General features: G+C 45.6%; 1 protein-coding gene across 1 annotated transcript; it reads left to right on the forward strand.

The window, feature by feature from the left end:
- The first annotated feature begins 3,480 nt into the window (after positions 1-3,480).
- On the forward strand, positions 3,481-16,937 carry KLHDC2 (kelch domain containing 2). Its single transcript, XM_018556265.1, has 13 exons — positions 3,481-3,688; positions 4,032-4,111; positions 5,961-6,078; positions 6,180-6,295; positions 7,953-8,031; positions 8,896-8,979; positions 11,166-11,246; positions 11,333-11,391; positions 12,365-12,474; positions 13,256-13,328; positions 14,187-14,274; positions 14,352-14,404; positions 16,688-16,937. The coding sequence occupies exons 1-13, from the start codon at positions 3,524-3,526 to the stop codon at positions 16,809-16,811; spliced, it is 1,230 nt and encodes a 409-aa protein (XP_018411767.1). The 5' UTR covers positions 3,481-3,523; the 3' UTR covers positions 16,812-16,937.
- Positions 16,938-18,777: the final 1,840 nt, after the last annotated feature.

Raw genomic sequence — 18,777 nt, forward strand, 5'->3', positions numbered from 1 at the left:
ACGATCATTTTACATACAGGTTTTTTTTTTTTTACTGAAAGTATCCTCATATTTTTTCCCCATCATATGCTCATTTTGAACTACTCAAGTTTGTGATAGGTTTACTTTAACCATTTGGTTTTGCTTTAAACAAGCAAAAATTCAACTGTTTTATGCTTAAAGGGACAGTCCACCTAGAACAGATATTTCCGTTTTGAGAGGACGTTGACAGGTTGAATCACCAGCCAAGCAATACTTTCTGGGTACTATGGCGGACCTCTGACTTGAGTTTACAGGTCTGCCCATGAGCAGTACCTATTGTTAAGCAATTTTAGCGCTCCCTGTTGGATTTTCATTTTAAAGAAAGAAGCAGTAGATAGATTGAGACTTCCTCTGCTTTAACAAGAGGAGTGAGGCTCTGTAGCAGTGGTGAGATCTCACCTCTGGAATTTATATATGGTATACATAGATGGATATTCAGCCTTCCAGTGTGTGTCCCTATCTGAAATATCATTTTAAAAGGTCAACACCACACTATGTTATTTGGTAGAGCCTGGATGGGCTCAGCCTTGTGCGTATGGTTTATTTGTTACTTACTCGCCTCTGTACTCTGATTTGCCTATTCAAAGTATTGGTTTGAACTATAGGAACGGGAGGAAGGAGGAGGTCATTGATGTTACTTCAGCCAGGTCTTTGAATTGGGGACCTGCTGCATTAGATGTCTATATAGTGCATACTACACTACCTCCACCCTCCCTTCACCCCAGTGACTTCCATTTATTAGCAGAAAGGAGTTTAAGGTTTAAGGAACTGGTTTAGAGCTGAACTCCAGACATTAAAAAAAAAAAGATCCTTGCAGTGGACCCCTCTGCCTGTGCAATGCCAAGAGTTAAATTCTCCCTAAGTCTAGGGGACGAGGAACAAGCTGTAAGCTGGCCATACACCTATAGGTTATCTGCAGACTTTCTATGGTCAGATGGATAAAGTGCAACAGATTCCTCCATCTACGCTAAACTGTGTGGATGGAGGAATCTCCCACTGGGCCAAGCTTCAGTATCTTGCTAGTCTCCCCGCTGGCTGTCAAAACACCTGAACAATCTGATTGGATGCAGGCACTGTTCAGGTGTTTTGAGAGCCAGCGGGGCCGACCAGCAAGATACTGAAGCTTGGCCCAACGGGAGATTCTTCCATCAACACAGTTTAGCGTAGATGGAGGAATCTGTGCAGGTCCAGGTGCTTGCATTTGGACGCAGACAGTGCAGGACCTACACCTGGACCTGCATGAATGTGCTGGTTCAGGTCGGTGCGTCCCCATAGGATGTACAGGTGGCTGCAAGCAATTCCACGCAGCATCTTTCCCTCCTGGTAGCAGGTCTCCGCACAGGCGTGCACACCGTACGGATATGCACACCCCTGTGAATGAGCCCTTAATCAGCATTATAAGAATGATCGCTGGAAATGTTTTATTTTATGTTACGGGCATCACGGCTGCTCCGTTGGCTTCCACTTTTCTAAGTCTTCCCAGTATGAGCTTCATCCAACCAGACTCCTATAGAAGCTGCAACGTGTCCTTTCGGAGGTCCAGAGACCCCGCGTCTGTGCCGCCGCCATTTTATTTCATATCCGTTTTGATATTATAATATTGTTCCGTTTTCAAGTGTTTATTTTTAATTGTTAAACAGAAAAATGTATATTTTATATGTTTTGTAATGAAAGAGAGTGTTCTAACGTTTATTACATCAGCTCAGAATAAACACTGTCACATGTCACATTTCCTGCCTTGTGTAGTTATGGGAGGTCTCTTCTGTCGTCCTTTCTTTGTGGAATAATAATCTGGGGGCTATTCATCATCATTACAGGGAGTCTGTCATGTTATTAATATAGTATCTCTAGTGTGTTAGTATTAAAAACTAGATCATGTAAGCGTGAAATATAGCATGTGAATGTACCCCCGAGCCAGAAATATAGCATGTAAATGTACTGCAGAGCATGTGAATGTACCACAGAGCCCGAAATATATTATGTGAGTGTACCGCAGAGCCAGAAATATAGCATGTAAATGTACTGCAGAGCATATGAATGTACCACAGAGCCCGAAATATAGTATGTGAGTGTACTGCAGAGCCAGAAATATAGCATGTGAGTGTACCGAAGATCATGTGAATGTACGGCAGAACCAGAAATCTAGCATGTGAGTGTACCGCAGAGCCCGAAATATAGCATGTGAGTGTACTGCAGAGCCAGAAATATAGCATGTGAGTGTACCGAAGATCATGTGAATGTACTGCAGAGCCAGAAATCTAGCATGTGAGTGTACCGCAGAGCCAGAAATCTAGCATGTGAGTGTACTGCAGAGCCAGAAATATAGCATGTGAGTGTACCGAAGATCATGTGAATGTACTGCAGAGCCAGAAATCTAGCATGTGAGTGTACCGCAGAGCCAGAAATATAGCATGTGAGTGTACCGCAGAGCCAGAAATATAGCATGTGAGTGTACCGCAGAGCCAGAAATATAGCATTGCAGAGCCAGATCTGGTCACTCTGATTTTCCCGTCCTAATGAACATACTTCTATAGTAAATGTGGCGCCCAACCCGCAGCCCTTTGGTGCTCAGCTGCCAGTGTTTTCTTTGCTTACTTATGGACACTGAAGTAAAATATGAATTAACCCCATGACGCCAGCCTCATACATATATGGTGCGCCACGGAGATGGGCTTTAATGCCAGGCTGCCACATATATGTGTGCCCGCAGTGTGCTCGCTCTGAGCTCTCAGCACAGTGACCAAGTTGTCACCCTAGGACAGGAAGAATTCTAGGACTCAAGAACATCTCTCCCTCTCCTCTAGCAATGGGCTTGTGCGTGTTCGCAGCTCCATGTGCCGAGCCCGCCAGGAAGCTGACAGCGCCAATCACAGGCACGGAGACATTTCCCGCTCTCTGCAGCTGCGGACCGGAATAATGTCTCAGTACCTGTGATTGGCGCTGTCAGCTTCCTGGTTGGCTCGGCACGTGGAGCTGCGAACATGCCCGAGCCAATCACTAACCAGGAGGAGTTTCCAGTAACCAAAAAAAAAAAAAACCCCCAGAAAACAATGCACCCACCACATCTAGGAGTTGGTGATGATCTGCGCTATATTGCATTAATGAACTGGGCAGCACTGATAACACATTAGTGTGCACAGGAAATATTGAGTTCACTGGATTTCTGATCAGCTCAAGGATTTTTTTTGAAGAGCTATCACAAAATACTTTCCATCAGCATGGTTAACAGACCATAAATGTGCGAATAAAATAGGTTTATTCATAGAATTGACATACCTTTTAAGACCCCCCTATATGAAACCAGCTGACCACCACTGCTCTGCCTTCCCAGCCTCCCCAAGCGCTGGTGCTGTGCACTACTTAGGCCGACCACAAGGTGGCGCTGCGTTACCCTCCCCAGTGCCCTCATCCATCATGGCGGCTCTGTGATCTTGCAGTACGGCCGTGACGCAGAACGCAGGGACTTCAGACGCTGCTGTGACAATTGCAGAGGAGTTTAGGGATGGCGGATGAGAATGAGGAGGCCCCCGCGGATGTGGAGGAGGACGAGGAAGATGGTGAAGAGGAGGACGCGGAGGGCCCGGCGGATGACAGCGTCCCGGCCGAGCGCAGCGGTCACGTGGCCGTCAGTGACGGATCCCGGATGTTTGTGTGGGGAGGATACAAGGTGACAGGCTGGGGCTGCCATAGAGATCAGTATATAGAGCTCGGCACACAGCGCACCCTCCATCACTGTACATCAGTATATAGAGCTCAGCATACACAGCGCACCCTCCATCACTGTACATCAGTATATAGAGCTCGGCACACAGCGCACCCTCCACAGAGCTCGGCACACAGCGCACCCTCCACAGAGCTCGGCACACCCTGCGCCGTCCGCGCAGCTCGGCACACCCTGCGCCCTCCGCGCAGCTCGGCACACCCTGCGCCCTCTGTTGTTATCGCTGTGGTTTATTCTGGGGTCCGTCCTCCAGATGTAGTATAATATATTTTTCCCATTTATTTTCCAGAATGCTCCCGTTCGAGGATTTTATGACTTTTATTTGCCAAGAGATGAAATCTGGATTTACGACATGGAGCACGGAACCTGGTAGGTGCAAGTCGGTCATACACAATGGGACTTTAATTGGTCAGGTCAGCCATCAATATCCGTGTGACAGGGGAGTCATGGGAATGCATTATGGGTAATAACAGCGAGGAAATCCATTTGTCAGCCTTTAAATATATCTATAGCTAAAGTTAGTTTTTTCGAAGTTTAGAAACTGATTAGAACCCGTGGTGAGTTATTTCAGTCTGTGTACCCACTGGGGGGAGAGGGGGATTCACCCCCTCTTTGTCCTGGTGACCTTTGTCAGGGGAACAAAAAATTAACTGGACCAGGAAGTGAAACAGAAATGTGCCCTTCGTGTACAAGAAGGAAAATCTTTGGAAGGGACATAAAGGAAACTCTCCATCCAAATAAGGTGTTTAACGTTTGTTTTCTTTAAGGGCTCATTCACATGGGAGCGCATGCTGTCCAGATCTGCACAGGAGAGACGGTGCCGCATATAACTGCATGCACCCGCCTGTAACTCCCCATGGGAAGACACAGCTACAAGGCGACCCCCCCCCCAACCTGCACATCCATGCAGGTTCAGGTGCCCACACTTGGACGTAGACAGTGTGGCAGCGTGCAGCCGCATCCCATAGCAATGTGCAGGCGGCTTCCGGGAGCAGGTCTCTGCACGGGCATGCATGCCATACAGATGTTCACACCTGTGTGAATGAGCCCTAAAAAGCAACCACAGCCTAAGTATTAAAGCCTTTCCCCTGCCATGCTATATTTCAGGACCCTCTTTATGTGAAAGCAGCGTTCTCTCTGCAGAGATTCCGACGTGTTCCCCTGAGGACTCGAAGCTAGAGCTTTACAACTGGCAAATACAATGCTTCATGCTGCTTGGAGATTTTTGGTTCTGACTCAGCAGGGGGACGTGTTGGACCTCTGCAGAGAGGCGACTACTTCAACACTGAGAACAAGGCTCCTTCTCTGCAGCATGCTGGCAGGGGCTGTGGCTGCTCTCTACGGAAAACAAACTGTAAAACGTTGCACGGCTTTTGTCTGGCTGTACCTGGAATGTATTTAGATGGATTGGGCTTTAAAGGAGAACTATGAGGTGAGTGAAAAGCACTCACCTCATAGTTCTCCTTTAAAGCCCAATCCATCTAAATACATTCCATAGTTCTAGCCGACCTGTGACAATGAGACTGTCACAGGTCGGCTCAGTAGATCGGGAGGTGAGCGAACACATACCGGGTTCGCTCGCCTCTGGATCCTGTCATGGCTCTCTGCCGTGACAGGGGGAGGGGCTGGATTCCCCCTCTCCCCGCTCCGATCTGCCAGCCCTGACTGGCGGAACGGACGGAGAGGGGGCGGGTACAGCTGGCTCTGCCTCTAGATAGGCAGAGCCAGCTGTCACTCACGCAGCTGGGCGGATCCCGTCATCTACGTCGGGATCCGCTGCGGCGTCTCAGTATACTGAGCTTAGGGTAACGGGAGGACGCTAGTTTGTGTCCTCCCGTTACCCTAAGGAGAACTATGGGGAAAAACACTGACCCCATAGTTCTCCTTTTTAAAGTAAAGCCAAATGACTGGGTGCAGTCATTACTATCCCCCCTCCAAAATTGCCAGCTATCTGGCTGTTCTGCTGATTTCCGGCCTTCAGTCCTTTGCATTGCTGACCTGAAAGAAGCATGCAGGTCAGATCCAAATGCGTGATTCTGCACAGGGACTCGGATATGGTATCAAAAGGTTCAGCATGACAGCCAGGCAAACAGCAGCCGCCATAAGTGTTTCCTTTGCTCTGACTTATTTCCCAGCAAGTCTTTTATTCCATGCATAGGAATCGGCACAGTGTGACCGTCTTATCATAGTGTTTATGCGGCTCCGCGTTTCATTCCAGGCAAAGGATGAAGACGACGGGGAACATCCCTCCCTCCATGTCCGGCAGTTGTGCCGCCTGTGTGGACAATGTGCTCTACTTGTTTGGAGGCCATCACGCTCGTGGAAACACTAACATGGTCAGTGGATTTGTAGCAGCCGTTTGCAGAGTTCTTGACAGCCTACATGATATTGAATCTGCAGTCTCAGAACCGTCTCCTCTGTTCCTTTTTTATTGCAGTTATTTATGTTGAATCTGAGCAACAGAGATGGTGATTATTTCTGGGAGAAGGTGGAGTGTAAAGGAACTCCGCCATCACCGAAGGACAAGCTGGGTGTATGGGTGTATCAGAACAAGTGAGTGGCTGCCGTGCCTCGTGTGCTGATATCCTGTAAATGTTAGATGGCGGGCAGCCGTCGGGAAATCATCCAATGCAGTAGATCTTTCATTCTATCTGGTACACACGCACATGCTCACTTGTTTACTGTCTACAGCAAGGACATGCCTTTTCTCTGCAGCAGCTGGGGGCACTGTACTTCAGGGGTCAGCAACCTTTTCCACATTAAAGTGACATTAAACCCTCAGATTTTTTAACATAAACCAATACTGTAATGTGTGCCTTACTGTAATCCATGGTTGTTTCCCTTCTCTTTGCTGCTCTTCCTTTTAAATCTGTATCTGTTCTCATGCTTGGCAGAACTTCTGTTTTGCAGCAGACTGCCTTGCCTCAGGAATGGATATATGGTGTCTGTGTATAGGTTTGTAACCTGAGCCAGCACTACAGGAAGAGGCACTCAGCTGCAAAGGGAAGTTCTCCCCCAACATGAGAAGACATGAGGATTTAAAAGGAAGAGCAGCAAAGAGAAGGGGAAACTACCATGGATTACAGTAAGGCAGACATTACAGTATTGGTTTATGTTAAAAAATCTGAGGGTTTAATGTCACTTTAAGTGCCATGTTCACAAGTGCTAGATATCCGGTGTAGACTCGTACAGCTGTGATAGCAAAAGCTGAAAGACTTGTAGCTCTTACAAGGCTTATTTTTCAGCATTTGCACTTAGATGTACTGCTAATGGCAAGTTAAACTGTTGAATTATTATATAATCATTAATAATGAGTTTAACTTGCCATCAGCAGTACAGCTGTGAGTGCAAAATGGATTAACTGCTGCACACACAAAACGTGTTCAGCCCCAATGCATGCACTCCATACCTCGGAATCTGCCCCCGCGCATGCACTCCATACCTCGGGATCTGCCCCTGCGCATGCATGCACTTCTGACCTCGGATCAGCCCAAATCAACAATCAGCCAGAGCCACAATCGTAATTGAAGAGGAAGTGATGTAGAGCACTTCCGATTCATTCATAACTGGGTACACCATAAGCTTACTATGTCCTCAGTTATTTACAAACACTCAGCGATCAGTACTGAACGCTGGGTGTTTGTACTCCACCCTCCATCCTGACTGCTCCGCCTGTCACAGGAGAGCTCGGCCTACTGTGACAGCTAACAGCTGTCTCGTCCCCACACTACCCCACTTGGCCTTCTGAAAGCTTCTCGCCTCCCCGCTGGGCGCCGGCAGCTGGATCTTGTGTCTCCTCGGTTCCTCGCTGCCTCTGCCGACACAGGCGGGTGAGAGCAGCGGGGATCAGAAGGGACACAGACCGACGCCCAGCAGGGAGGAGAGAAGCTGGGGATGCACCACATTTTCAGCCATTTTGGTACTATCGGCATTTTGCCCATAGTACCATTTTTTTGCAGACGAAATTTCGGTGCATCCCTAAATTTTACCTATCTTTGTTCCGTGTATACACTCGACAGCGGCATAGTGAGGATAACATTGACCCTCTATATAGATCTAGTTGACAATGTGATATTTTTCACCGTTGGATAATATGGCTTTGTTTCCCCCCCCTTGTACTTTCCAAAACACAATGAGATAATAAGCATTCTCCTCATTCCTTCATACTGATAGCTGGGTCACCGCAAACCTCTTCACATTTCTCTTTCAGGCTCATCTACTTTGGTGGCTATGGCTATTTCAGAGAAGATACAGTCGGGACGTTTGAGTTTGACGAGACGTCATTTGGCGTATGTATTCTGTAGGCGGCATTGTGTACATAGATTGCGGTGTAAAGATCACTCTTCTATTTGTCTGCGGTTCTAACTACAACAACAAACTGAGAGCGGTTGGGTGTGTGGTGTTCCTTGTTGAGATGTTAATCATACACATGTACAGATTACATTTGTTTCCTTCCTTTTATTCTATGCACCACTATATACTTGCAGTATATATATAATGCCGTATCTTTTTTTTTATTTTATTAATTTTTTTTAATTGAGAGTAGCCAGAGTCTTCGTAGAAAAGCCTCCCCTCTGCCAGCACGCTGCAGAGAAAGATCCTTGCTTTTTGTAGGGAAGCAGTGGTCTCTCTGCAGAGGTCTGCCACTCCCACTGCAGAGTCAGAGCTCTCCAGTCATGGAGGAGCATGAGCTGTGCTGACTGCAGAGTGATAGGATAGACATACAAATCCTTTGGTAGGTAAAACAGTTTCTTGTATATGTATTTCATACGTGTATGTAGCTTTTTAGCTTAAGTTCAGCTTGGGCACTGGTCCCTTTCTGCTGTGTGTAGGAAGTGCTTTCTCAGGCATAGACATCCAGTCACTGCTGCTGATAGGTAATGGCTGTGGTCCAGTACTGGTACTGGATTTGTGGAAGCTGGGAAGCAGGATCAGGTAAGTGTGGGTGGGGTGGGGGGATTGGGATATTGAGCAGAGCGAGTGTAGGAAGTAGGCTAGGTTATTATTTGGGTTTAGATTTATTTTAAAGAAAACTTGCCGGCCTTCTTTTCAAAGCTCATAGAAACGCTGCCTAACAGATTTGTTCTTTTGGATTGGATGATTTATATTTTTAAGTATAGCCTTCTGATTGTTCCCATGGTCTGGTGTTGCAGAATGCAGGACATCCAAGAGGCTGGAATAATCACGTTTATCTATTGAATCTAGACAGCTTCGCCTGGAGTCGCATTGTACCTACGGTAAGAAATCATTTCAGTCTCGGTCTGCATAGAAAACTTTCACTCGGAGTAACGAGTTTGAAATCAAAGGCTAAACAACAATGTTTTATTGCTTGTAATGGAGAAGAGTTGGCAATCTTTTGAGAAATCTGGGTAGACGATTTGTTATATAGACCAGTGTGGCGTGTCATAGGAAAGAATGAGCATGCAAGGCGATCATAGAAAATCCAGATTATAAGTAAACAAAAACACACACACACACACACACACACACACACACACACCCACACACACACACACACACACACACACACACACACACACTTTACAATATACGGAAGACATTACAATACAACTCAAGATGAGCTGGTAAGGAGGGCTTACGTATTATCTACTTATTGCTCCTAAAGTTACATAGTATTTGAGGTTGAAAAAAGACACAGGTCCATCAAGTCCAACCTATAGCGTGTATGCATGTGCATTTACATGTGTGACTGTAGATTAGTCCATGTGCCATCTCCTTCTTAAGTGTACCTGTACCCCTGTATATTACGGCCTCTGAGGAAATCATCCAAATGCTTTTTGAATGATTCAACACTCTTGGCTGAGATCACTGCTTGCGGCAACGAGTTCCATTCCCTGACCGCTCTTACTGTGAAGAAGCCCTTACGCCCCTTGTGCTTGAATTTTTTTTTCTCCACTAATTTTAGGTGGTGGCCTCTAGTCTTTGTTATGGAGGTTACCGTAAAGAGTTTATTAGTGATGTTGCTATCACCATTGAACAGCTTGTACAAGAAAATCATATCTCCCCTTAGTCTCCTCACTTCCAGAGTAAACATGTTTAGATTTAGTAGCCTTGTCTCGTAGCTTTGGTCCTCCATCTCCTTAGCTAATTTGGTTGCCCTTCTCTGGACTCTCTCCAGTTCAAGGACATCCTTCCTGTGGACTGGTGACCAAAACTGGACCACATGCTCCAGATGAGGCCGAACCAGCGATCTATAAAGTGGCAACATGATAGCCTTGTATATAGGTTTGATAATGGAGAAGGAAATGATTGCATGTCTATAGGCCACCTCTGACCTGTGCAGACTTTCCCATTCTCAGAGGGGGAATCATTCAATCAGCATGGATTTCCCAGATGCTTGAGGATATTATTCAGAGATGGGACTACTGTTGGGTCCTTTGCATAGGGAATAAGTGTACACGCACGGCTAGTGCAGTTGCATAGGTCTGTGTCATGACTTGTATAGATTGGTTATGTGTGGTCATAGGTTTCATCCATCGTCTTATGTCTTGTACTTTGAGAAACACTGCATCCTCTGTCCATCTTACTTTACACCCAATTACTGTATACGTTCACACCTGAGCATTTTGTAGCGCGTTCCTACGCTCTGCAAAACTCTCAAACACCGAAATCCCATTATTTCCTATGGGTATGGTTCACACCTGGGCGTATTACAGGCCGTATGAACGTGCTACAAAACGCCCTACGCCCAAAGAAGTACAGGAGCTTCTTTGGGGCATATTTGCCACGCGTATCCATTGGGATACAACCAGGTAGCCCTCGGAAACGCACGTTTGTCGCGCGTTTTTTACCGTGGATCGCGGTAAAAACGTATTGGATACGCCTAGGTGTGAACCCAGCCTAAAGCCCAATTGAACTTAATTTAAATTAAAACTAGAGGTGTGCCAGGTCTTACAGTTCATTTTGTTTAGAAAACCACCACAGCTTGAGTAGAAAAGCCTGTCCCTTGCCAGCATGTTGCAGAGAAGGACTCTTGCCCTGTGTGGGGAAGCAGTGGTCTCTTTGTAGAGGTCTGACAGGTCCCCCGCTGAGCTAGAGATCGCCAGTTAACATGGAGCATGAGCTTTGCTGATTGCAGAGCTATAAGGTTACCTGGGTGTGTCAGACCTCTGCAGAGAGGCCTCTGCTTTCACACAGAGAGCAGAGGCTCTGCTGCATGCTAGCAGGGAACAGACTTTTCTGCTTGCTGTTGCTGCATTTGAAAGAAAATGAATTGTAAGACAATGAGCACCTTCTGTTTTCATGCATCTGGAATGTATTTAGCTGATTTTAAATTGAAAATCCAATTGGGTTTTGATCCCGGTTCTAGCACCAGAGAAGTCAGAATGACCTATAAACTGAAAGTGCCGATATTCACTTCAGAACAAGTATTGATGGCTATTAATTCTACATTTCTTTCCAGGGTAAGTGCCCCTCTCCGCGGGCGGCTCACGCTTGCGCCACGGTAGGAAATCGAGGTTATGTTTTTGGCGGCAGATACAGAGTGAGTAGCGGCGAGATCTGATGACTTGTCTCTGCGTCTCCCAACACGATGTCTCTTTATGAAAACATCATTTCACCCTTCTCTAGGACTCCAGAATGAACGATCTGCACTATCTGAATCTGGATACCTGGGAGTGGCATGAAGTGTAAGCAGTTTGCCTTTTTTTTTTTTTACGAATCCTCTGCAGTGAGAGCTCTGCTTTTCATATTGGGTTTTGCTGAATTCCAGGTAAACAGCTAAATTACAGATCAAATAGATATATATGGGAGCCGTTTTACCTGCCAAAGAATTTGTATTTCTGTCCATACTGTCTGCAAATGTACACAGCTGTGCCACACAGCCAGATTTGTCAGGGCAGCAGACCTGATTTTCTCTGACTTAACCTGTAGGTGTATGGCCAGCTTATCTGCAGACTTTCTATGGTCAGATGGAAAAAGTGCAACAGATTCCTCCATCTACGCTAAACTGTGTGTATGGAGGAACCTCCCACTGGGCCAAGCTTCAGTATCTTGCTAGTCGGCCCCGCTGGCTGTCAAAATACCTTTAACAGAGCCTGCATCCAATCAGATTGTTCAGGAATTTTGACAGTCAGCGGACCGACTAGCAAGATACTGAAGCTCGGCCCAGTGGGAGATTCCTCCATCCACACAGTTTAGCGTAGATGGAGGAAGCTGTTGCAATTTTTTCATTTGACCATAGAAAGTCTGCAGATAATCTCTAGGTGTATGGCCGGCTTTACAGGTCTTGTCCCTCCCCTGGCCTGTGACAGGACAGAGAAGGAGAAGCAGTAGACTGATGAGCTCATCTCTCTGTTGTCCTGCTCTCTTCCTATTGGCATGCTCCTTGCATTGCAGTACAACTGATTGGCTAAGCTTTGCTGTAATGGGATTGTAAGAGGCTGATACCAAGCCAAACGCATATTGTTAGATGTATACCGGTAAATGAAAACAGAGCTGCATTAAGGTGCGTCTTTTATAATTGCCTGGAGTTCAGCTTTAAGTGACCATTTTTCCCATACAGAATGGAAGCTGCCATTTTGTACATTTACAGCTAATACATTTACTAGGATCCAGGGTCTGCCTCTTTGGTCCTTCATTGCCTCTATTTCCTTGTCATAGGATTACACAAGGTGTTATCCCAGTGGGAAGGTCTTGGCATTCGTTGACAGAAGCTTCACCTCATACTCTTTTTCTTTTTGGAGGATTTACCACTGATAAGCAACCTTTGAGTAAGTGACTGACATTACTAACCATGCAAAGGTAATGAGGTGCAATGAAAATGCTTAAGGGCCCCCCCCCCAAAACGCCGCCCCCCCCCCCCCCCCTGTACAGTCTCCTTTCCTCCAGTGATCAGACCGCAGTAGTGTAACTTAACTATAACCTGTAGGCACCAGGATTTACATGATTGTCATTTCTGAACCAGTGTCTTGGGCCGGTTCACACCTGGGCGTTTTGTAGCGCTTTCCTATGCTCTGCAAAACGCTCAAACACCAAAATCCCATTATTTCCTATGGGAATGGTTCACACCTGGGCGTATTACAGGCCGTATGAACGCGCTACAAAACGCCCTACGCCCAAAGAAGTACAGGAGCGTATTTGGCGCGCGTATCCATTGCGATACAGCCAGGTAGCCCTCGGAAACGCGTGTTTGTCACACAGTAAAAAACGCGGTAAAAACGTGCGACACGAAATGCACGACAAACGTTCATATTCGATATGCCTAGGTGTAAACCCAGCCTTAGTCCAGGAAGTAGATGCTGGCCCTGGATGATGGCCCCAGCAAATGAAGGCATTGCCAGTGGGAGTACTGTCATCCCTGCATATGTTAGTTACCCATTATACTGCACTTACCATGACAAAATCTATCTGATGTGAAGTCCAATTTACATAGTGAAGTGAGGATGAAGAGCTTACACGTTTTAAAGCTGAACTCCGGCCTTGCCTTCAGTCGTGCACAGTTGTACCGGCTCCTCTCCTGCAATGACATTGCTTCCTCTGATTTGTACTCAGGTGACACGTGGCTGTACAATCTCAGGACGAATGAGTGGATTCCTTTCCAGAGCTGTCACGCTGATAAACCCAGGTAACATATATGGCAACATCCTTTCTGGTCCTCACATCCTTGGGACATCCTCTGTGTGTGCAGACAAAACTACACAAAAATGCGATAGGGGAACCAAAAACAAAACTTTGCTTGCAGCGTTTAGAGGTGTCAAACTTTGCTGCTTGCCTGCAGGCAGAACTAGAGTCCGTTACCTCAGCTTTAGGCCAAGATGAAAGGAATAGCCATTATTTGGCAGAGGCTTAAAGGATCAGTCCACTCAGTACTGATATATTTTAGTGTTCTGATTAGATATTCCCCCTTGCTCAGAAATATGCCTCCATGCCTGTATTTCTATCCTGGTGTACGGTCACATGTAGAGGCCCTGTATTTCTTTAAAGAGTAGTGTATGGTCTGTACACCAAACTGCAGCCCTGCACTGAGCATTTTGAATAATGCTTGTAAATACCGAGCACTCATTGGTCAGCTGACCAGCGAGAAGTGCTTCTCATTGGTCAGCGTGGTTAGGTGACCAATGCTGACTGTTGTTCAAAATGCTCCGTGCAGAGCTGCAGTTTGGGCTATGGACCATAGACCAGCTTCGGTGGGAGGGGTATACGGTGGTTTCCACAAATTGACCAGTGAGGGTGGGGAGAGGAGGAGGCAGATTTTTGGGGGTTATTTCATTCTCACACTTGGTAAGAAAATGGAATTAGCCTCTAACATAGGGAATATATGAAGTATACATCATTATGAGTGTGTCCAGTGCCTCCTGGGCTGGGGGATCTCGTGAATGCATGTACATCATACTCACCCCGTGTGTTTAATAATATGGATGTGACTATAAACCTCATTAATGTGTTTATCCAAAGTAACAATACATTCATTTTACATTCCTAGGCTGTGGCATACAGCATGTGCCACTAAAGAGGGTGAAATATTTGTCTTTGGAGGATGTGCCAACAATCTACTCGCCCATCACAAAGCGGTAATGTTACACATGACGTAGTTCCGGAGCGGCCTTTCAAATTGATGGGACGTTTGATGATGTTTTTCTCTGTACAGGCTCATAGTAATGAAGTGCTGGTGTTCTCTGTTCAGCCAAGGTCTCTTGTAAGGTGAGTGTTATAAAAGGTTTGGGAACACGATTTCCTAAAATGATTCTTTAATACGCTATACAGTGGTACCTTGGTTAACAAATGTAATTTGTTTCACGATTCTGGTCGCGAACGGAATCGAACTGTGTTCAGACCGCAATATCACCTAGAGCAGTGGTTCTCAACCTTTCTGGTGCCGGGACCCCTTGGTAACATTTGCCAAGTTGTGGTGACCCCCAACGGTAAAATTTAGGGTTGACGCGGCTGCTGCAGCGACATCTGGCGGCGTTGCGGGGAGAACTGACACTGCTGCGCTGGGAGAGGGCTGAGGAGGACTCTCACCTAGCACAGCAGAAATCACACAGCGACCCACAGGATGAGAACCACTGGCGTAACAGCTAAAATGGCAAACCATATAACACAAGCCAAGGGTGTCAGCTTTTATTATTAATAATAATGATGATAATCACTAGATGGGGACCTGATGGAGAACTGCAGGTCCCCCCTCTGCTGATTGACAGCAGCAGCAGTGGGTGGGTGCAATAGCTAGTTTGCTATTGCAAAGTGAAATAGCCAATAGGAATATAGCTATATATTCCAATGCTGATTTTTTTTTTCTGACTTACGGCGGCCGGGGCCCCGATGTCCGAAATAAAAATGTAAAAACGATGGCAGCGAAAGGTTTACTCTGCTCGATCGAGCAGATTAAACCTTTCCGGTAGAAAGTGTTTCTCTCCCGCTCGGCCGGGAGCCGCTATCTAATAGCGGGAGACTCCTGGCAACCCCTGGCAAATTGTCATTCGACCCCCATAGGGGTCCCAACCCACAGGTTGAGAACCGCTGACCTAGAGGAAGCCACGACCGTGTGTCAGAGCGGGGAAGATGGCTGCGGTTGTGTTCGTCACCCGATGCAAAGTTTGCAAACGGAAGCAAAATTTTGCCGAACTTCCTGTTCGCGAGCCGAGGTACCACTGTATTGCTAAACATTTGTGGACACCTGATGACATCTATATTAGCTTGTTGGATATCCTCTTCTAATATCATGGGCATTAATATAGCTTTGTTCCCCTCCCACGCCCATGTGGCTACAACCGTTACATGGACTCCCCTGGGAAGGTTTTTCACAAGATTTTGGAGTGTGTGGGAATTTGTGGCCATTCAGCTTAAGGCTCATCACACATGTTACAATCTGACTATATATAGTCAACTTTAGATCTACCACAGCTATGTAATATGTGGACCTACCTAAACTATTCAATTTAAATCCGATCAGGCAGACCCCTGCACTACATACTTGTTGGTAGATTTAAAGAAGATTGTAATTGGGCATGGTGAGCTTAAAGAGCATTTGTGAGGACAGGAGCTGGTGTTGGATGAGAAAACCTTTTTGGATGAGTAACCTTTTCATCCCATAGTTCTCTTTAGGGTCACGGGAAGGACATATACTAACCTCCTCCCGTGACCCAAAGCTCAGTATAGATCTGGCTATAGCTCGCTATATACTGAGAGCGCTGCAGCCGGGACGGGTCCTGACAATACTGTCGAGATTCACCCAGCTGATTAGATAGCCAGCTGTGCCCTCCCGTCCGTTCCTCCAGGCAGTGCGGGGAGCAATGACTGACAGTCACCGCTCTCTGCAGGAAGATGATCCGGAAGTGAGCGAGCGACTGTATGTGTTCGCTCACTGCCCGATCTTTAGAGTCAACCTGTGACAGTTTCAATGTCGCAAATTGGCTGTAACTATGAGGATGAGTGTAGTCCACTCGCCTCATAGTTCCTTTAATCCTAAAATTGTTTCAGGGCTCTGTATAGGCCACTCAAGTTCTTTCATAATAAAACTATTCTTTAATATTAATAATGTGGACACCTATATGAGCATTTTGGACATCCCATGGGCATCAGACTCTGGTGAAGGCGCTCTACTGTTCCAGCATGACTGAGCCCCTGTGTGCAAACTGTTACCACAAGGCTGGAAGTTCAGTTGTCTAAAATGTCTTTGTATGTTGTAGTATAACAGTACCCTTCACTTGAAACACCTCAATACCTGATAATAATAATCTAGACACCCCTTCATATTATCTTTAGTCTGTGTTATTAGTGGCACATAGTTACAGAGTCTCTCCTACATACACACATCTGACATTATTAAGTCCATGCAAAGCTCAATTCTATTGAAGAATACATTTTAATATACTACAGTCAGATGGGTGAGAAAACTCTGATTGCTACCTGCACTTGTCCTGAATAACGCCACATACGGAAGAGGCTGACCCTGGGTTCTGATGCGTTTCTCATTGATTTCAGGCTTTGTCTAGAGACCGTAATCCTCTATAAGGAGATCCTGTCTGGCTCCCTGGACTGTCTACCCAAACATCTCCTCCACAGCATCCATCAGAGGTTTGCCAGTGTCAACACGTGTGGCTCATGAGAACCAAACCAATATACAGCTGTATATAGTGATTGTATTTTTAGTGTTGTGTTTTTCCTGTTTTGGCTCGGTAGAGTTCCTACTTTAGTGTAAATATATTCAATAAATGTGGAGAATTTAGAATGTCTATGTAGTCTGGGCTACTGCTGATTCTCAGTGTGTTTTGCTGAACTGAAGGACAGATGTACCTGGTGAAAAATAAAAGGGAGGTGCTGTCCCAGTTAAATCCCAAAAGACTGGCCCGAATGAGCACCCTTATGTGTCTGTGCTGACCAGTGCATCCTAAAGGGGCTTGTTCACACCACATGCAGTGCATTCCAGCACAGTTAGTGGCCAGAACGCACTAATTAACCCCTTCGTGACGGGAGACGTACACTGTACGTCCAGCCACAAAGGGACCAAATGACTCGTCACGTACACTGTACGTGACGAGTTATTTGCTGCACTAGAAGGCTGCAATCCGCTGAGAATCAGCGGTTACCTTTCAGTAATAGATGTCTAACTATCTAGAGATCCATTACTGAAAGGGTTAACCTTTTTCAGACACCCGATACCTTAATATCGGGTGTCTGAGAGTCACAGCAAAGCAGACACACATGTCGGCTTTTGCCGGCATTCTGACAGCTCGTATAGATCGAGAGATATCTCTCTCAAGCTATACTGGCTTTTTTTTTTTTTTTTCTTTTGACTTTCAAGAATAGATACAAAATGTTATGTATTAGACACATAATGTATCTATTCTTGAAAGTAGAATGTTTAAGTTTTCTGAAACATTCACTGACAGCTGAATCCTGAACTGCTGCAGGATCAGTGTCACTAACTTATTATCGGCTGTTCTGAAGTTTGAAGCAGCCTGATAATAAAAAAAAATTTATTAATTTATCAAGCAGTAATAGTGAGATTAATTCACAATGACTGCCTGATATAATTAAATAAAAATAATTTGTCAGTATAAAAAAAGTGAAAAGTGTAAATAAATTAAAAAAAATAGTGAAAAGTGTAAAAAAATTAAAAATAAGGGACAAATAAATGAATGTATGTATTGCATTTTTTTTTAGCTGTGCTGGTTTTGTTAAAAAAAAATACTACAAATCAAAACTGGGAAAAAAAGTTTTTTTTTACGTTTTTTCCTCTTTTTTTAATTTGTATTTGTCCTAAGTGAGGCGTTAGACACACATATGTGATATAAATATATAGCCCTATCTGTCCTCTAAAAAACAATATATAATATGTGTGGGTGCACTTTGTAAGAAAGTATATTACTGACGTGGAAGAATCACACAGCAAAAATGTCAAAAGTGTGTCAGTCATTTACAAACAGAAACCAAAAACAAGCTCAGTCATGAAGGGGTTAAAGCCTCCTGTGTTCTGGGGCAGGAGGGGGCGTGGCGGTGCAATGCAAGTCAATGGCACTACACCATGATTGCCTGTACCAGAACATGTGGCATAGCAATGTCTGCGGTCTGGTGCGCAAAAAAAATAGTGCATGCGCTATTTTTTGCAACCGGACCAAAGGCATCGCTATGCCACACGTTCTGCAGGAGGCGTGGCACCATTGACATTAATGGAATTGCCCCACCCCAGAATGTAGGAAAGCCTGCTCTATGCAATCTAGTGGTGTGAACAAGCCCTCAAGTGAAGATTTGCTATCTTGTAGGGGACATCTAGTTGTGCCTAAGAAGTATTAACGTGAACTTTTACCTTTTGTTTTTTTGTATTGAATTTCTCCTGAAAAATAGCCGAGTGTTTCCTGACATGACTGTGCCCTCAGTATAATATATGTAGCTGCACAGTGTTATCATCTAAGTCACTTCTGCCTCTGATGAGATAGGGTGATGCCACTACTGTGCTTCTCTGCCTTCTCACTGGAGAGGAAGCTGGACCTGCAGTGCAAGGATCTCACTGCTATTGTTTATTGGTGGATCTGTGCTCCCTTCACCTCTCCTGCTACCTCTTGAACATTATC

Source organism: Nanorana parkeri, unplaced genomic scaffold (genome assembly GCF_000935625.1).
Source record: "Nanorana parkeri isolate BGI_ZX_2015 unplaced genomic scaffold, ASM93562v1 scaffold230, whole genome shotgun sequence".
In the NCBI taxonomy this organism is placed as follows: domain Eukaryota; kingdom Metazoa; phylum Chordata; class Amphibia; order Anura; family Dicroglossidae; genus Nanorana; species Nanorana parkeri.